Source organism: Phaethon aethereus (genome assembly GCF_964289735.1).
Source record: "Phaethon aethereus genome assembly, chromosome: 14".
Lineage (NCBI taxonomy): Eukaryota > Metazoa > Chordata > Aves > Phaethontiformes > Phaethontidae > Phaethon > Phaethon aethereus.
Window position 1 is genome coordinate 4,576,351 of NC_138590.1, and position 16,981 is coordinate 4,593,331.

The 16,981-nt window shown below is 38.7% G+C and overlaps 1 protein-coding gene across 1 annotated transcript in view; it reads left to right on the forward strand.

Annotated features, from left to right (window-relative positions):
* The window catches only part of SLIT3 (slit guidance ligand 3), a gene marked incomplete at its 5' end in the record, with an annotated part of 526,167 nt that overhangs the window by 345,510 nt on the left and 163,676 nt on the right, over positions 1 to 16,981 (forward strand). The window contains 2 exons of the mRNA XM_082006257.1: positions 10,749 to 10,820; positions 16,876 to 16,947. Coding sequence (XP_081862383.1) covers positions 10,749 to 10,820; positions 16,876 to 16,947 — 144 coding nt within the window. The remainder of the gene's footprint in view (positions 1 to 10,748; positions 10,821 to 16,875; positions 16,948 to 16,981) is intronic.

Sequence of the window (16,981 nt, forward strand, 5' to 3'; positions counted from 1 at the left end):
GGCGATAAGGCCTGAGACACAAGCTCAGTGGCGTGGGCTTTGGGGATGTGGCAGGAGGGCTGGAACACATGGACAGGGGCTGGGCAGGCTGCGGGGCCACGACAGAGTGCCACAGGGGAAGATGGAGCCAAGGAGTCTCTTCCCCCCAGAAAACACATGGATCTTCCAGAGCCTTCCTGCTTTTTCACTGTGTACTTGAGAAACCCAAGAACAATTTGCATATCTTTATCCCTGTGCACTAGTGACCATCTACACAAAGATTAACCATTAGAGTACACAGGGATTTACCGTTTTAACTGCTGTTATGTAGACATCAGTGCAGAGGTCTGGGTGGTGTACTTCCGTTACACATGAGTTTCCTTGTGATGGAATTAGGTATTTCAGCTTTTGGTTTTTTAATCCACTAAATTAAATACATTATTTTTAAAAATAAGAAAAAAATTAGAAAATGCCATAGTTAATGTTTGTAACTGCAGTCTTCATTCAGTGCTTTTGTATATATTCATTAATTACAGCATAGTCTCATGTTGCTTTAAAAGACTGGATTACTTTCTTACTGTCTAGGGATGCATTAGGCTTGTATAGTGAGGGAGTCTGTGTATATAGGATCTGTTTGTTTGTTGCAGAAACAGGAAAATTCTAAAATGACTGTGGGGAAGATAATCTCATCAATGCTGTTCAGAGTATTTCTTCTTGCCAGTGGTTTTATTAATTGATTCTGCGCAAGTGCACAAACATTCTGGACTTGCACGAACTTTTCATGGGTGGTCACTAGTGATGTAACTGGCTGACTCAGCTGAGATATTCAGAAGTGCTGAGGACTCACAGCTGCAGCAAAAGTCAATAGGGGCTGTGCTTTGAACATGTTGTGCTGTGCAACGCTAATTACTTTGAAAAGCCAAGTCCCAATCATCTGCAGACTTATAAATCAAACCCCAGAATCTAAAGTATATCCTTAGATCTTGGAACTGATCTTAGATTTAAAACCTGTGCTTTTTCATCTCAAGCTTGCTTTATCACTGTTGCTTAACCTTTACAATACTCTCTGTCTGGTGAGATTAAGAGAAATATAATTGTATAAACCAAGAGTAATGCTGGATAGGTTGTATCTAAATCAGAAACGAGGACCTTTTGTTTAAATGCTGATGTAATTGCTCTAGACAGTGTAAAGAGACTGACAGTCCCTCAAGGAGAGGTGCTGCTTAGGCACTCGTATCTGGTGAGATAGTAACCACAGCTTCCCGTGTGGCTTCTGAGCAGAGTAAGAGTAAAACGGGACGGCAGCCGTTCTACCAGCATCTAGGTTTGGCTTAAGGTCAGTTTTCAGTCACTTGTCCTGTGTTGGTTTAGTTTATCATTCTCACTGTTGATAGCCGACTTGGCGACTGATGATTTTGTAGGTATGAGTAGTGTTTGATTTTGGCGCATAATTTCTACTCTTAGGAAAAATCTAATGCACTTAACTGTTGGTTTTCTCATGGTTCTGTCAAAATTAAAATGAACCTACTTTTCTGCAAGAGAATCACTTTGAAATGTAATATTCTACTTGTTCCACCTCTAATTAATGCTCTTCTGACAAATTTAATATTTAGAGAATTGCTGGCCTGAGAGTACTACTGTGCTGGGTACTGTTGCTGGATGGCAGACAGACCTGTGGATAGATGAGTTTGTTGCTTTTGTTGCTTCAATGATTCTCCTGGGAAGAAATTACCTTCTCCGTTCTTTAGTACCTGTAGGAATGTGTATTATAGGAGAGCTGGGACTTCAGTTATGAATCTTGATCAAGCTGTTGTGATTTGGGGAAGGTATTCAACAAATTCTGGGCATTTAAATTACTGGTATATTCCAAATAAATTTTCCACCAATTAAAATAAAGTCAGAAAAGCTATTATAAGAAGATTGAGCACTGGTAACTCTATTTATTGTCATAAAATTAATTCTTTTTTATATACATTATAAATTACCTGCACCATAACAATTTTATTTATATTAACAATTGGCTTTGTAGTTCTCAGCTTCTTAAAGGCAAGAGTTTTTTTCTCTTTTTCAACAATATAAGTGTGTAGAAACTGTAAACTTTGGGGACAGAGGACAGACAGTTCTGCATTTAACATTGTTCTTCCTCCTAGAAGAAAATTATAATAATTTTCCCAGGCTTCCAGTAAATACTGTAGCTGAAGCCAGCACAGTATTTTTGAACACTGTAATAAATGTTCCATGATTGCCTCTGGTGGCAAGTTCTCTGGCTAGGGAATCAGGTTGGCTCCTGTAGTTGAATCATATAATATGATTTTCATTCACTGCTGTAAGTTGGCTCTGGACAGCTTCACATGTCAAATTTGACTACTGTTTTCTGGATCTCACTAGGCAAACTGAGTCATTCATTCCTTGCATTCAACATAAAAAAAAAGATTTCTATTGTCAGACCAAAAATATGTAGAAAATCTTCTATTCTCTGAGGGCAAGACACAAAAATAATAAACAAAATATTTTAGATTGAGAGTCAGTAGAGAAAATATACGTATGAGAAATGTCAAGAATAAAGGTGTTCTCTGTGCTAAGACAGATGAAGGAAAGCAGGAAGCTGTGTTTCACAGTTTCAGAAACAAGCAGTAACGGCAGGGAGTTTCTGATGTGAGATCAAGGCAGGATTTATTTTTTATGTCTTTACTTTTATTTGTAAAATTGCATCTAATGAATGTCATCTGTAGGCATAAGGAGATGCTTTTGTTTTGATAAATCTAAATTTCATAAACATGATAATTTTCATTTTGACTGTATCATTTTTTACATTCTTCTCTCCTAATAATTGTGAGATTTCTACTTTAAAAAAAAAAAAGTTATGTGCAGGTGAATTTTACTCAGGCAAGCTGTGTAGGAGTTGGTAACCATACGAAGTTTGTAGGTTTGGGGTTGTTTTTTTTGGCTTGGGTGTTTTTTGTGCATGTTCTTTTTTCCCCAGAGACGTCACTTCAGTCCAGCAGGAACATAAATTTAGCCTGGTTTATGAAAATGAATGGTATGAACAAAAAGGCATGTATCTTTTCTTTTTTATCTAATACAAATGTCACTCAAAATGTGACATTGGCACTCCTGTTTTGTCAAGCAAAATGAGGAGATTGTAATGTATAATGAGTATATACATCCTGAAAGCTGATTACGGAAGTGTAGAGGGAATCACAGAAAACAGAAGAGGGAGCATTAAATCATATCTCTTAAATAAAATACACTAATGAGATTTTTTACTGCATGAAACACTTACTGTCTTTTGGCTTACATGTGTTCTGTTTATTTTGCTTAAAAAAAAAAAAAGGTAAAGAACAAAGGGTTTAAGGAATGTTTACATTCAAATGACCGAATATTTTGTTGGCAAAATATTACAGGTGGCAGCACTTCAACTACCAGAAAGCTATTTAATTTTCCTACTTATTTCTTGTGTTTTACCTTTTTCCTGTCAGTATTTGTAAATGTATACTAAAAATAGATGTTACAGAATGTACAGAGCTGTTCACACTAAGTTAGATTATAGATTAAACAATTACTTTTTTCCTTTCTCTCAGTTTACTGCTTCCACTTCTGCTAAGTCTAAAACAATATTTTTGTGTTACAACTTGACAAATACAATGCAAACCAACTTGAAATCCTCAGATCCCTGAGGATTATGGCATTGTTAGAAAATTTGGAAAGTGACCTGGGCTGGAAGTTTCTTGAAGTAACTGGAAGGCAGTAGAGAGTGGCCAGGACTGACCTACTAACGTAACAGTGAAATAGCAATGTGACTTGTTCGGGAGTTAGCCTTTCTGGGACCTAATGGAACAAAAACTTACTCTCAGTAAAGCAAACATTATGAGTCCGGTTTGTTAAAAACCATTCCTGGTCATTTACATTGATGACATGGAACCATAGACCAACTGTTGCTTTCCAGGAGGCACTGTAGAAACCACGTGTCTCCCAGGTATAGACTTCAACTTTCAGATAAAAATAACCAAAACAACCCCCCCCAAAAACAAACCAATAAATAACAACCAAAAGTGCTTAGCCGAGATCTAAGGTTGAGCTGGACTCAGAGCAGATTCTGTGGTGTTGAAGTGAATGCAAGAATCTCATCCTTTATGTAGCACTCTGCAGACTGGTCTCCTTGGAGCCTTGTGACCTGGAATCACTGGGTCTGAACTGGAATTGCTGGGTGTCACAAAAATCCAGGAGCGGGATCCATGTTTCTGCTATGTTTGCTACATCAAAACATCTCAAACGCAAACGCATGAACACGTGCATGCTGGTTGAACGAAGTATGCAATTAGGCTGCATGTCAGCAGTAGGGAGCTGGAAGTTGCCAAATCTCTGCAGCCTAATGACTCTCTTTTTCCTGGATTTGTGTTCACAGCCATGTGCCTGTATACAGCTAAAATTCTTCCTGCAAACTCTGATCCCAAGTCCGTGTGACCCAATAAAGTCTTCTGAGATGGGAAATTATCTCTGTCTAGTCCAGGAGAAGAGCAGGGAGACATTATTTTGTCTTGTACCCCAAAACAGCTTCTGTTTAACCTTTAACATCCTCACTGGTTGTACCCGCTGATGATATCTCACAGGGGAGCTCGCTTGAAGTCCCTGCTTTTACATCTGTGTAACAGTTCATGCAAGTGTGGCATTGCAGTGAGAGGGAGCTCAGGCACTGGCAGCATGCTCTGTGGATGCCTGTATCCTCACTCCAAGGATGGAGCAAGGAAAATAAATGAGACTGGCAGGAAAAATAGCAATGAAAGGTGATGAGAAGGGCTGAAAATTCCACCCAGGAGTGTGGAGTATCACAGTGGTAGATGGAGAAACCTTGAGGTTTGCCAGTATATTACTGCATTTTGGCTGTTTATGTTGACAGAGACATTGGTTTTATGTCAAAAGCTGGTTTGCAAAATACCAGTCTACAGATTGCTCTGGTGTCTTGCTGTTTGTCTGTACTGCATTTGATGCAAAATTAAATTTGCACCACAACAGAGCTGGTGGATTCATAATGTGACTGCCATTACAAATTCAGCGTTTACCAGCTCACCGACTGCTCAACTACAGAGTCGCGTCATCTTAAATAAAATTCACTGTGGTATGTCAGAAGATCCAATATCACTAGCACCATTTTCAGATGAACACCATGGTATCAGGGAACTTATCAAACTCTCTGGTTTCATTCTGAAAGATGTCTTTTGGTGAGCCAAATTATCTATGTAGCTTCCTAGGTAGATTTATTTTGAAAAATCACTTCATTCTTGATAGGATTCTGTCTATTGAAGATCTGCTAACTTAGGTGAATAGCTAAGAGGCAGTCTTTTTCCAAAACTGTAGGTCGACAGCTAGACCCTGAAAATCACCACCAGACATCAGAATATGAAGGGAAACTCTGGTTGTCACCTTGTATTAATATAGGTCGACAGTTTACTGGCTCTCAGCTCTCCAGTTCCTAAGGCAGACTCAATGGGAGGGATTTATAATTCGTATTATTAATTTTATTTGGAAGTCATTCAGGCACTGCGATGAAAGGCAGCAGTATAAAAGTCTTGGAGAACCATATGTGTTTGGGGGTTCTATAGTGGTGGTAGAGTCTTTGGCTGAGGTAGAGATTGAAGGCTTTAGCTGTCTGTTAAAACAAGCAATAAGCACAGATATTTAAAATGCTGAATGTATCGCCATCCCAAAGCACTTTGTTTTCCACCTGTCAGAGAACTGAGAGGTGAGAGACAGAGCCACAAAAAGGCTGTTCCTTGGGAATGCAGGCCCATAAACACTTTCTGAAGCAACAGGACTGCAGGTTTTTTGCCTTGCACTTTGCAGAGAAGTGCCCTGTGCACTGCTGCGGTACTGTGGCGTCAAGGGCGATGACTGCGGCTTCTGCGTTTTTCACTGCAGAATAAGCCACAGGTTCTGACTGCGTAACTGCAGGGCAGGGTTCCTTCCTTCCCAATAGGGGTGCCTCCCATCCAAGGCTGCCTTTGGGTGCATGTAGGAATAACACTTATATTTCAAATGAAGATTTAAGAAAGGGGTCAGGACAGAGATCAGATCTAGCCCGTATTTGTAGTAAGAAGACCAGATACTAAGTATGATTTATTCCTCTTAAATACTGAAAATATCTCTCATGGCTTTTCTTCATCAGAGACCAAAATGTATGATAAGCTACGCAAGTCCAAAATATGATATAAATGTAAAATAATGGTCCAAGCAGCTTTTATAGTCCAGTTGTTGTTGCTCCTTGACAAGGGGGAACAGTCACTCTTTTGATTGGTATCTGCTGTAGAAGTTTCCTCCTCCCTAATACTAACGGTTCTCCCCAGCCTTGGGTTTGTCACTGGGGAGGATGCACATGCTGCTTATTTCCCCCCAAACAGTCCTTAACCAGCTCCCTGCACATCCCTGCTTACAGGGCAGGAGAAAAGCGAGGGTTTCGCCCTTCCCAACAACCTTCACGCGAGTTGTGTGCATCCTGCCAGGCGCGGGTGTGCTACGGATAGCTGCTGCACACTAATCTGATCTTACGCTTTCTCTCTCTCAGAGATTTTGGTTATTGGCTGCCTGAGTGCTGCAAGCCCGAAAGAGCCGCGGCACTGGGAGCTGAGTGACGTGATCTGGGGAGCGGTCTGGCTCATTCACTCGCTTTCCCTCCCTTTCCCAGCAGGGAAGTTGATGACTGCCCGGTGCAAAGGGACGTTTCTGACACGTCTCGGGCAAGAGCGCCATGGCACTGCTAATAGAGCATGGCTGTCTCACATGTAGGCTCCTTTCATCTGACAGCTCAGAATTATCAGTACTGATGCTTCACTCCGTCTCTCTTTTTCTCCAAGCTAGTGATTTGTCTATGTTATGGGTAGGTAATCTTGACAAAACATTACACATTAGCGTCTGAGATGGTGTTTGAAATTGGAAAATTGCTCGCAAACTGCTCCATTAAAGACCCAAATAACAAATTCTTTCTTTCCTTCAATGAAAGGGAGATAGTTAAGGCCCAAATTAATAGGTCTGTCTCCCCCACTCTGCAGGGGGAATCACTCTTCAAGACAAATGGCTTCGTCACTCCTGAGAGTGTGAGCTGGCTCTAGGAAGGCTGCATTAGGCAGAGTTTTTTATCCTTTGTGTTTTGCCATCCTGGGTGTGAGCAGTACAGGCATCAGATGAGGAGATGATGAAAAGATTTGCACCTCAATGAACTTTGAGATGGGTTAGCATGGGAATTTGCATGCTTATTCTTTACTCTGGGCTCGCTTTTCATATTTAACTGCAAGGTTTCCCCCTGTGTGTTTGAACTTTTTTCTCCGATAGTTTACTTTTTGCTCTCATTGCTGCAAAGTCATTTAAAGAAAGTGGGAAGGAGGAGGACTTTATCCTGTCTAACACCATGTTATTATAAGAAAAACGCATCTGAATCCATTGGGCCCTCATACTTTCCAATCTCTCATAATATATTAGAGAAAAGAAAGGAAATTGTTCTTGTCCTTTCATGTTGTTGTCAAAGACGCTAAAACAGAGCTTCGAGAGGCAGACAGAGCATTGCTGCATGTCAGGAATGGGGAGACAGGCTTCAATTCATCTAAGCGATACAGCTGGCAGCAGGTGACATGGCACAGTGAAACGGGTAACAGAAAGGAGGAACAGAAGCCCCTGGCCAATTTATTTTATCAGTCTTGTGAATTCTACTTGTAGAGTCTTTTAAATAGATTTTATCATGAAATGCCAGAGGAAAATCAAGGAAAATTTTTTTTTGAGTTGTAAGAATCTTAAATGTGGGATAGTAGTAGTTAAAATGATCAAAATTTAGCCTTTTAGGACTGTCTCTCTTGTATGGAGTTCTCAAATGTGTTGTAAAATTATTTTAGAGTATATTCTGGTGATACACAAAAAAAAGAACTCATCGATGTTGCTTTGCACTAGCACAGGTGGTTTTGCAGTGTCTGACAGCACTTCACTGTATGCAGGGTTAGACCTTGAAAAACACAGTTTTCCAGACGTCATGTTCTAGGTGAGCTAGGTAATTTTCTCTGAAATAAAATGTGGCTGTAAAATTTAGATTAGCTTTTCACTTTTTGCAGAAAAAAAGGACAACCCTGGGTAAGAACTCTGTTTTTCACTTTTTTTGAAAGAGGCCACCTCTAGCAGCAGTTTCCCATTATATCATGAATAACGCTGGTTTATAATTACGCCTTCATCACCTTGAAGTTGCCGACACCCCTTCTGGCCAAACCTAGTGTTTCCTGGAGATTTTTAGTCCTGTGCTGTCCTTCACGTGTCATTTATAAACTCAGATGATCTTAAAGGTCTTTTCCAACATTAATGATTCTGTGAAAGCACAAAGTGTTAATACAAATAATTTGTTTTCTACTATTTTGGTTGTGTAGCTGCATTTTTTTCAGCCTATGCCTACCACTCTATAACATGCATTTATGAAAAAAAAATGCAAGTCATATTAGTACTTCATACTTTTAAAATACCTGCTTATGTAATGCTGCGCTTTAATGCTCCAAGATCAGCTGCATTTTGTGCAGCAGTTGGAATCCACCTGCAAACACACCCTGAGGAGAGCACATGGTGCTGCTTGTTGCTTCTCTGGTAGCATCTGCAAAATGTAGTGCGCTAAGCATAATGTGTTGTGTAGTCTTTAGTCCTTCATTTACAGAGAGCTTCATACAATAAAAAAATGTAAGGTGCTAAGGTGAAAATACAGCAGCAGATGACAAGCGCCTTGTCCATCTATTTCAGTACATGCCATCTGTACTGCTGCAAATCTTGTAGGAAAGGGTGAAGAATTCAGTACTGCTTCAGAAGGTAGCTCTCTGAAACAACTCTCTCTGTTCATCTCTGCCTTTTCAAGAAATTTCATTTTTTCTTATTACTTGGGATCTGTGGCTATTCCAATTTTGGCTTTTTTTTTCCCTTTAGGGGCAAAATTTCTTTGCATATCTTCACCCCTGAGTCACTAAAATTTCCTTGGAATTTTAAGTGATTATAAAAAGGGGACATGTTTCCCCCCGTCACCATATTTGACTTTCCCTGTAGGAACTGCTGTGCTGTGCCGATGTGCAGCATGTGTGAACCCCTAATTTCTATCCATACGGCTTGGGAATTGGACAGGCATGGCCCTCTTTGTTCCTAGAAGTGTCTGCAGAGAAGCACTTAAACACCAAACTGGCAAGCTGACAAAAAGCCTTTATGGGAAGAGTATGTGTACTGCTAATTCTGGTGACAAACACCCAACAATAGTAGCGTGCTGAAGCTTCCAGTAATTTGCATTTCACTGTGGACTTGCCAGAAATGAAGCATGTTATATTTAGACCCACTGGAAGGGAAATCTCAGACACTAATTCAAATCACAAAACAAGGAGTAGAATTAACTCTGATCAGAACCTTTAAAATAGACTGCTACAGAAATAAGAGTGCATACACGTTGACTGTACAAGTTGACTCTGCAAGTGTCACAGTATTCAAGACTTAAATAGATTCCTGGAGAATAACTGAGCTGGCAAAATACCTTATTTTCAAGGGGATTTTTCTTTTGTTTATTGAGAGCACAAATCAGCAGGGTACATTGTGCGATAGAGGGCTGATGGGCCTTACATGTTTTCTCTACATTATTCCCAAATCCTTTAAAAACTATGATTTACTTCTCCCTGCATCACATTTTATCTCCGTTCCCGGTTTTAAAATTTTTTTCTCCCCTCTGCATTGCTGCAGCAGCTCTAAATGTCTAGAGTGATTCATTCCATCATTCCAGTATACTTTTGTATTTCGATTCTAAACCATTTCCAACCAGAGATTTTTGCTATTGAAACTGTTTCTTTTTATGACACTTTTGGAAAAAAATACACGTTTGAATAATAAGTAAGAGCTAGGTAAAATCAAATTTTGCTTTCAATTACAACTCTGACTGTAGGATTTTAGCTGCCATGGTCATTTGAATTTGTTGTATGGCGGTCCACTTTTACATTTCTAATTGAGATGAATATTTAGGGTTCATCTGAGTCCTTTTAGCAGTAATTTGGGGAACTTGATGACAAAGACTTGAAAATCTTTCTGGGAAGGAACAGAAATTAATCTTAATGGTTACTGTATGCAGTATCTTAAAATTGCTTATATTTTATGTTAATGATAAATGCATTTATGATAAAGAATACTTCTTTCAAACCAAATCTCAGAAATGAAAACAACAGCATTTTCATGTAGTCTGGAGCATATTTTAGAACACCTTCAGTATTTGGTAGTTAAAATGGGAAGATACAGTGCTTTTTTGCTCTGCTTTAACATAGACTTTCCCCCCACCCCTTAAACATCTGTATTTGTATTGCAGTGAATTCCACTTTGTTTTGCAAAAGTGGTATTAATGCAAATGGTGGATACAGGGAAGGCACTTCAGCATGTTCCCACAGACTGTTGCTCCTGAGTTGCTCTGATAGTATTATTAATCTCCTTATTAAGCTGTCACAACATAGTATAGCTTTTAGTTTACATAGCTATCTTCTTTTTCTTATTAATTCCATGAGCTTTAACGATGCGATTTCTATAGCCTGTGACTTTTTTCTATACGGATTTAGTGTAATCAGTGAGGTGATTTTATTTTTTAATTTATTTTCTCCATTTAGTGGCTTGCAAAAGAAAAAAAATTGCATAAAAAGTCTATAAATTTGTTTTATATTTATAGAAAAATTTGCTATCATATTTGGTGTTATTCCTGTCTTATAATTGTATAACATCTATATTACTTTGTTTGTTTTCAGACGTTTGGAACAAAACCTCATCAAAATCATTCCCCCTGGAGCTTTTACCCAGTACAAGAAGCTTAAGAGAATGTAAGTTTTAATAACAAGACCAACATGCAAGAGCAATCACTTCTAGCTTCAAGTTCAGTATCTTTATTTTAGAAACATATTGGCAATTTCTATGTTGAAATCACTGGGGATTGCACAAATAATCTCTTCAAAGTGTAAGCAACAATGGAATTTGGTTCAGGATGCCTAACAGTGCATGAAATCCTTAATCATGCTTAATTTCACTTCCTATTATAAATGATGTGAGCTAATTAGGTGTTAGTCTGCTCAAACTTCAAATCTGCTTCTTCAGAAAAGATTTTTAAATTCTGTTTTCTTCTTTCATTCATTCTGCTATCTGTTTGCACCACTTCAGTTTAATTGACCTCAGTTATAGCAGGAGTGCATGTTCTCACAGAGTGGTTAGGATTTTTTTTGTAGTGCATTCAGTGTCCTGATGCTGAAGTTTACAAGAAACTGAAGAAACCTGCTGGAGCTTGTTTTCTCTATTTCTTAATCACCAGTAGATACCCAGACAATCCTTTCCTTATTAGCTCTTGTGTTTTCTCTTTGGATTAAAAAAAAAAAATCCTGATTTGTAGCAGCGCTTTCATGCAGATAACCTAGCCATTACCCCTGGTTGGTCTTTCTTTTCATGTTCAAGTGATATAGGAGAGATGTTGTGACAGTAATAGAACGATACAGATGATGGTAAAACAAGTTACTCCTGCTTCAGCATAGTATCAAGATGTTGATGGGTACCACTGGACCATTAACTTCCAGAAGCCATTCAGGCTTTGTAGCTCAGTGTTAAGACTGCTAGAAAGGTGCCTTTAAAACAGTTCTTCACAGTTTTCTGATGTGGACAGTACTTACTGGAATTAAGAACCTGTCAGTTCATTTCGCAGAAGACACTGGATTATCAGATAGCTTTTGGGAACTGAAATGAGCTTGCGCTGTGCCTTTGGATTTAAGGGTAAAAGTATCGTGTTTGCCAGTCCAAACTTACCAAGTTCCTAGAGCTGAAGAGCTGTAAATACAGATCTTAATATTTAACATGTCAAATCATCAATCTTACAGTGTTTCTATTCTTCTCTCTCACTTTCAATATAGCTGTATGTATTTTTAAAGAAGTACTGTATTAGATGGCAAGACAGTAATTTCAGTGAAAAATGACAGATCCCTTTTCAGTGACCTAACTTGAAACTTTTTCATTATTAAAGTCACTACGTAGTTCTTTCTGAGGTATGACTAATTTTAGATTTTGGCAATGTTTTACCGTGCTTTCATTTTTCATGATTGGTGAACTCTCGTTTTATGGGAGTTGACCAAAAAAATGTTCTTTAACTTGACTAGCTGCTCAACCCAATGCTGTACTTAGTATCTGGAATGATTAATGTTAGAATTTCACAGCAGAATTCGATTAGCAAGTTGTGTTAACAGCTTTCTGGAGTGTAATTGGCATACTTTTTGAGATCTGAACTCATAGTTAAATAAGTTCTTGTGGCAGATGATCTGTAGCAAAGCTTAGTTAACTTGACAGCATTTTGTGGAAGAACTTGGGATAGATAGTTAGGCTGCAGAATGTCCCATAACAGACATGATGTTTTGCCATTTGGTTATTGACCTGTCTCCTTCTTAAAGTTTTATTCCTACTGGACAGTGAGGCTCTAAATGGGGCATCGCTGTTGTTACATAAAGTTTAATTGAGGACACTGTTCTAATATTTGAAGAGATTATTGGCATCATCTTTTCTGTGTGCAAGATTCCTAGTATTGTTAACACAAAAATATACTTTGGTCAAAAGATTACCTCTTAAAAGAAAAGAATTATCCATGCTTTTCCTTATAGAGGAAGAACATGTTTGATATCACTGAAGTCTTCAGCCTTTCCTAATTTCTGTCACTTTGATTTCAATGAGCAGTGGAATAGCATGAAGGTATTGATTTCACTAGTTGATGTCCTACCCTGGGTACAAACAAAGAATGTTGTTATTATTGTTGTTGTTATCATCCTTATTATTAACTATTATTTATAATAATATTTTTATATAATTCAGAGGGTAGTATTAGCATAACATTGTGAATTGTATTGTATTTTTCTCCTTCTGGTGAATAAATATGCAAGAATGTTAGACTGCTCACTTGCAGCACTCTCAGTATTTTCATTGTTTACTGAGTATTTCCTGCAAGATAATGCAGTTTCCTTTTCTTAAATAATTGGATAACTGAGATTAATTTTTAGGTAAGAGCCAGTTGTCCAAGATAATCTTTCTATGACTTGATATTAATAGGTCAAGATGCTAGCAGAAGTTTTATGTATATTAATTCAAGTGTTATATTGGCATCTAGCTGAAGTTTGCTATTTAGAATGTCTCTTCAATAGCTTCCAGGATGGGAGAACTATTTTGGTGATTGCGTTTTAGCAAAGGAGCTGCCATCTTCTGTGTCGCGGACTTCATCATAATTACCTACATCTTCTCACACAATTAATTACATGAAGCTAAATGTATCTGTCTCAGGAAGAAGAGTTGGCAGCTACAGGATTCAAGTATGCTGTTGAATTATATAATCTGGGATGATAGTTCCCCTGGTTTTGGAGTGAATGTAACAGGTCCTCTCCCCTAAAGGGCTTTAGAAGAGGTTTGAGGGGCTTGAAGGAGATACATCCTATCTCCAGAAATAGAAATTCTTGTCATTATTGCATGAAGTATCCAGGCCCAGATATGCCATTTTGAATTCATTTACAGAACAATTGTGCTTGCACTATAGTTCTGTAACTTCTAGCCTATGAGTTCCAAAGTTTATGGCATTACCTTCCATTTTGTCTTTGCTTTTCTGAGACTTCTAACTAACAAGTTTGTAGTACGAGACTAAGAGCCAAGCACATAGAGCCACTTTGAAAGATGTGGTTGTACCTCTCTAGCTCTGATGCTTGTAGCAGCATTTTATGTTGTCAAATTAATTTTACCGTACGTTAGCAGAAAACACTTTGAGATTTCACAGTCTTCCCAGTAGCTCTGTGACATTGCTACTTTTGTTAAGCAGCTTGTAAAAACTAAACCATATATGACATGGATTTTTGCTGAGTACTCGTCAAATGAGAACAGTCCATTTTACATGTTAGAGATAATCAAGTAATCTGTTTCTAATAATGTGGGTTGACAAAGAGAATATTCATCCAATGCTATTAATAGTTTTGCATTTGGCTGCATCTAAAAATAAATCTGGTTTGTTTCAAAACCTTTTACAGTAAAGACATTTAAGCCATACAGTCGTATGTTATACAGTGACTCACAAGGTATCCCTGCTCCCCTGGTGCAAAGTCAAAACCAATTTATGTCCCTAAGTGGTAACTGAGCACAGCCACCCTCCAAGGTGTGTTAAACAACCTTTTAAAAGAAGATCTCTACCGTACTGTCAGAGGTGCGGGGAGACTAGTGTGAGGTGACTCATGTATTCCCTGCCTGGGTGGAATCCTGATAAGCCTACTGCATTTCCAGCTAAAGAGCCACATTTCTGCTGAGTGATTCAGAGATCCCCTAAACTATGAAAAAGAGCCTTATGTGATTTATATTGACTTAGTTGTACAGGTTACGAAAACCTGTATCTCTCTTTGTCTTGATGTAAATCGAGCACAGAATAGGATGATCTTACCAAAGCAGACCAAAGGAAGGGAACAAAAGTACAAGGACATAATTGAATCTCTTTGCTTCAGTCAAGTTAGAAGGAGATGGAGCCTCCTTATCCAACAGCAGTGGAGCTTGGGCCCTAATGGAAAGGAAATAATGTGTCTAATTATCTTCTAATGCTGATTGTAGTGCATCTGCATGAAGTGAGTGAGTGTTATCACCCAGCATGGCATTTATGCACGTTCAGGCACCATTAGTTATACGCTCATTAGCATCCAGACATGGGGAGAGGGAAAGGGTAGAAATGTTGAGATGTAGCAAATCAATAAAATAGTGCTGAAATACTTGTTTCAAAAACGAGATGCCTCTTTTCAGATGCTTGTCATTGTTCAGCAAACTCATGATTTCATGTCGTTGCAATAGGTTTTAATATGTTCCTCCATAAATAGATAGCACAGATTCACATCAGACTTCTCCTCACATAAGAATTACTAGAGAAAAAGCAGCAAATGCTACCAGGCAGTCTAAACAAGTTTCACCAAAACATGTACAAAAATAAATATTCCTACTTTCACTGCCACAAATGTGGCTGCTGTGAGTTGAGCTGAAGAACCAGAAACCTTCACTGAATGCTGTCCTTATGGGCAGGATGTTGTAATAGTAGTTATATACTAATATAATACTGTAATAATCAGTAGGTTGCAGAGCAGTTGTTTCATGAGCCTTATAAAAGAACCAAAGAAAATCTCACTTTATGTGGCTAGATTTGAAAACAGTTGGAGGGCTTAAAATTTTAACTAACAGAATTTGCAGCTTGAAACACGTATAGAATGGAAAACCTTCTTACTTTCTGATTCCTAAGTTCTTGTTCAGGTGATGTTTATTCAGAGTCTGACTGGGTTTCTTAGCATGTGCCCCAGCGGAAATAGCAGTGAAGATGTGCATGAAATACTGTATTACTCCAGCTTCAGCTATCAGTGAAAAGGTTTGATACTACTGATACAAGCTGATACCAGCTCTCAGTGAATGCAACGAGGTGGCTGAAAGTTATGCGTATAGCTAAGCCCCTGGTTGAACTGATTGACAGAAAGATTGGATGGCAGTGACAGTCATGGTAAGGCACCCAGTTCTGAGCATCTGGGTCCCAAGTGTAGTTAATTTGGCTTCATATATAAAGAAATTGTGGCGTAGTCTGTATTTATCTTTGTATACTTGGTTGGTTATGATTAAAATTGAAGGGTATTTTCCAAACCAGGAGCACACTTTCCCTTGAAAATTGTAGCAGGCTGTAGCTGAATTCCACTCACATGATAGCTGAAATGGTGGAATCTCACTGGGGCTCCCTGACAGGATCTGCAATGCGCTGGGTGTTCCCCGCAGTGCTGCCAGCTTCAAAGGTCTATGATTTCCATTCAGATACTCGAAGGCTTTCCCTAATGTCTGAAAATTCTAGGCAGACATGCCAGTGGTGCATTGACCCTCTTCTCACTTGCCTCACCAGATCAAGGTCGTGGTGGAATTTTGCCATACAAAACCAAACATCAGTGGTACAGTGCTGCACTCCTCAGTGCCACCGGTGCCGGACTGGGGCTGGGTAGTCTGCTTCCCATCCCCTTTCCCATTGGTATTAAACGCAGGTGGTGTGGGAAAAGTCTTACCGCAGAAGAATTTCATCATCCTAAAAGTTATTGATATTGTTTCATATAAATTGAGACTAATCCTTAGTGGAATTTCCTAGGATTTGATGTGAATTTTGTTCCTGGTATTTATAAATATGTTCACCTTGACATCTCATTTACCACACCGTTTCTTCTCTTAGACAAATGCAGTGTTGCTGCCTCAGAAGCCATTCCCCTGGTGTCCACCCCATGCTGACACCGTTAATCCGGCTGTGTTCCTTAATGCATGTCCTGCCAGCACTTTCCAGCTACCTTAGAACCTCTCCTCACCTTATCTATCATTTCACATACAATCAAAATATGATCTTCTGTACTGTTACACAGCTAGCGTTCCATGCCTGCATGTAAACATTCAGACAACCTTTATGCTTTGTCACAGGCTGTTCCTCATGCTTGAGGGCCACCTCACAGAGTCACAATGCGATCTCCATTATTAATAGTTCTTAATATGGTTTCAGCAACAGGTTTTATTCAATGGGCTGCCTCACTGTTGTTCTTCAAAGCTCTTCATAAAACTCTTTGTTTCAACGTACATAAAATGAAAGACCTTATTAACGGGGGAGCTGCTGATTTATTGAGGCTATGGTCTGTCATACTGACTATTCCTTTCTGATCGTTCCTGAAGTTTTCCTATCTGTGTTCTTACATAGTTCATAATTTCTCTGAGATAATACGATCTTTTAGTTCTGTTTTTGTAACAAGTATATTCTTCCAATAAACTACAGCTAAAATATTTTCATCAAATTCCTGTTTACAAATATTTTTTAATCTTCCCTTGTCTTTACAGAGACATCAGCAAGAATCAAATATCTGACATTGCGCCTGATGCATTCAAAGGCTTGAAATCTCTCATTTCATTGTAAGTAGAAAATAGAACTGAATGGGCATTTGGG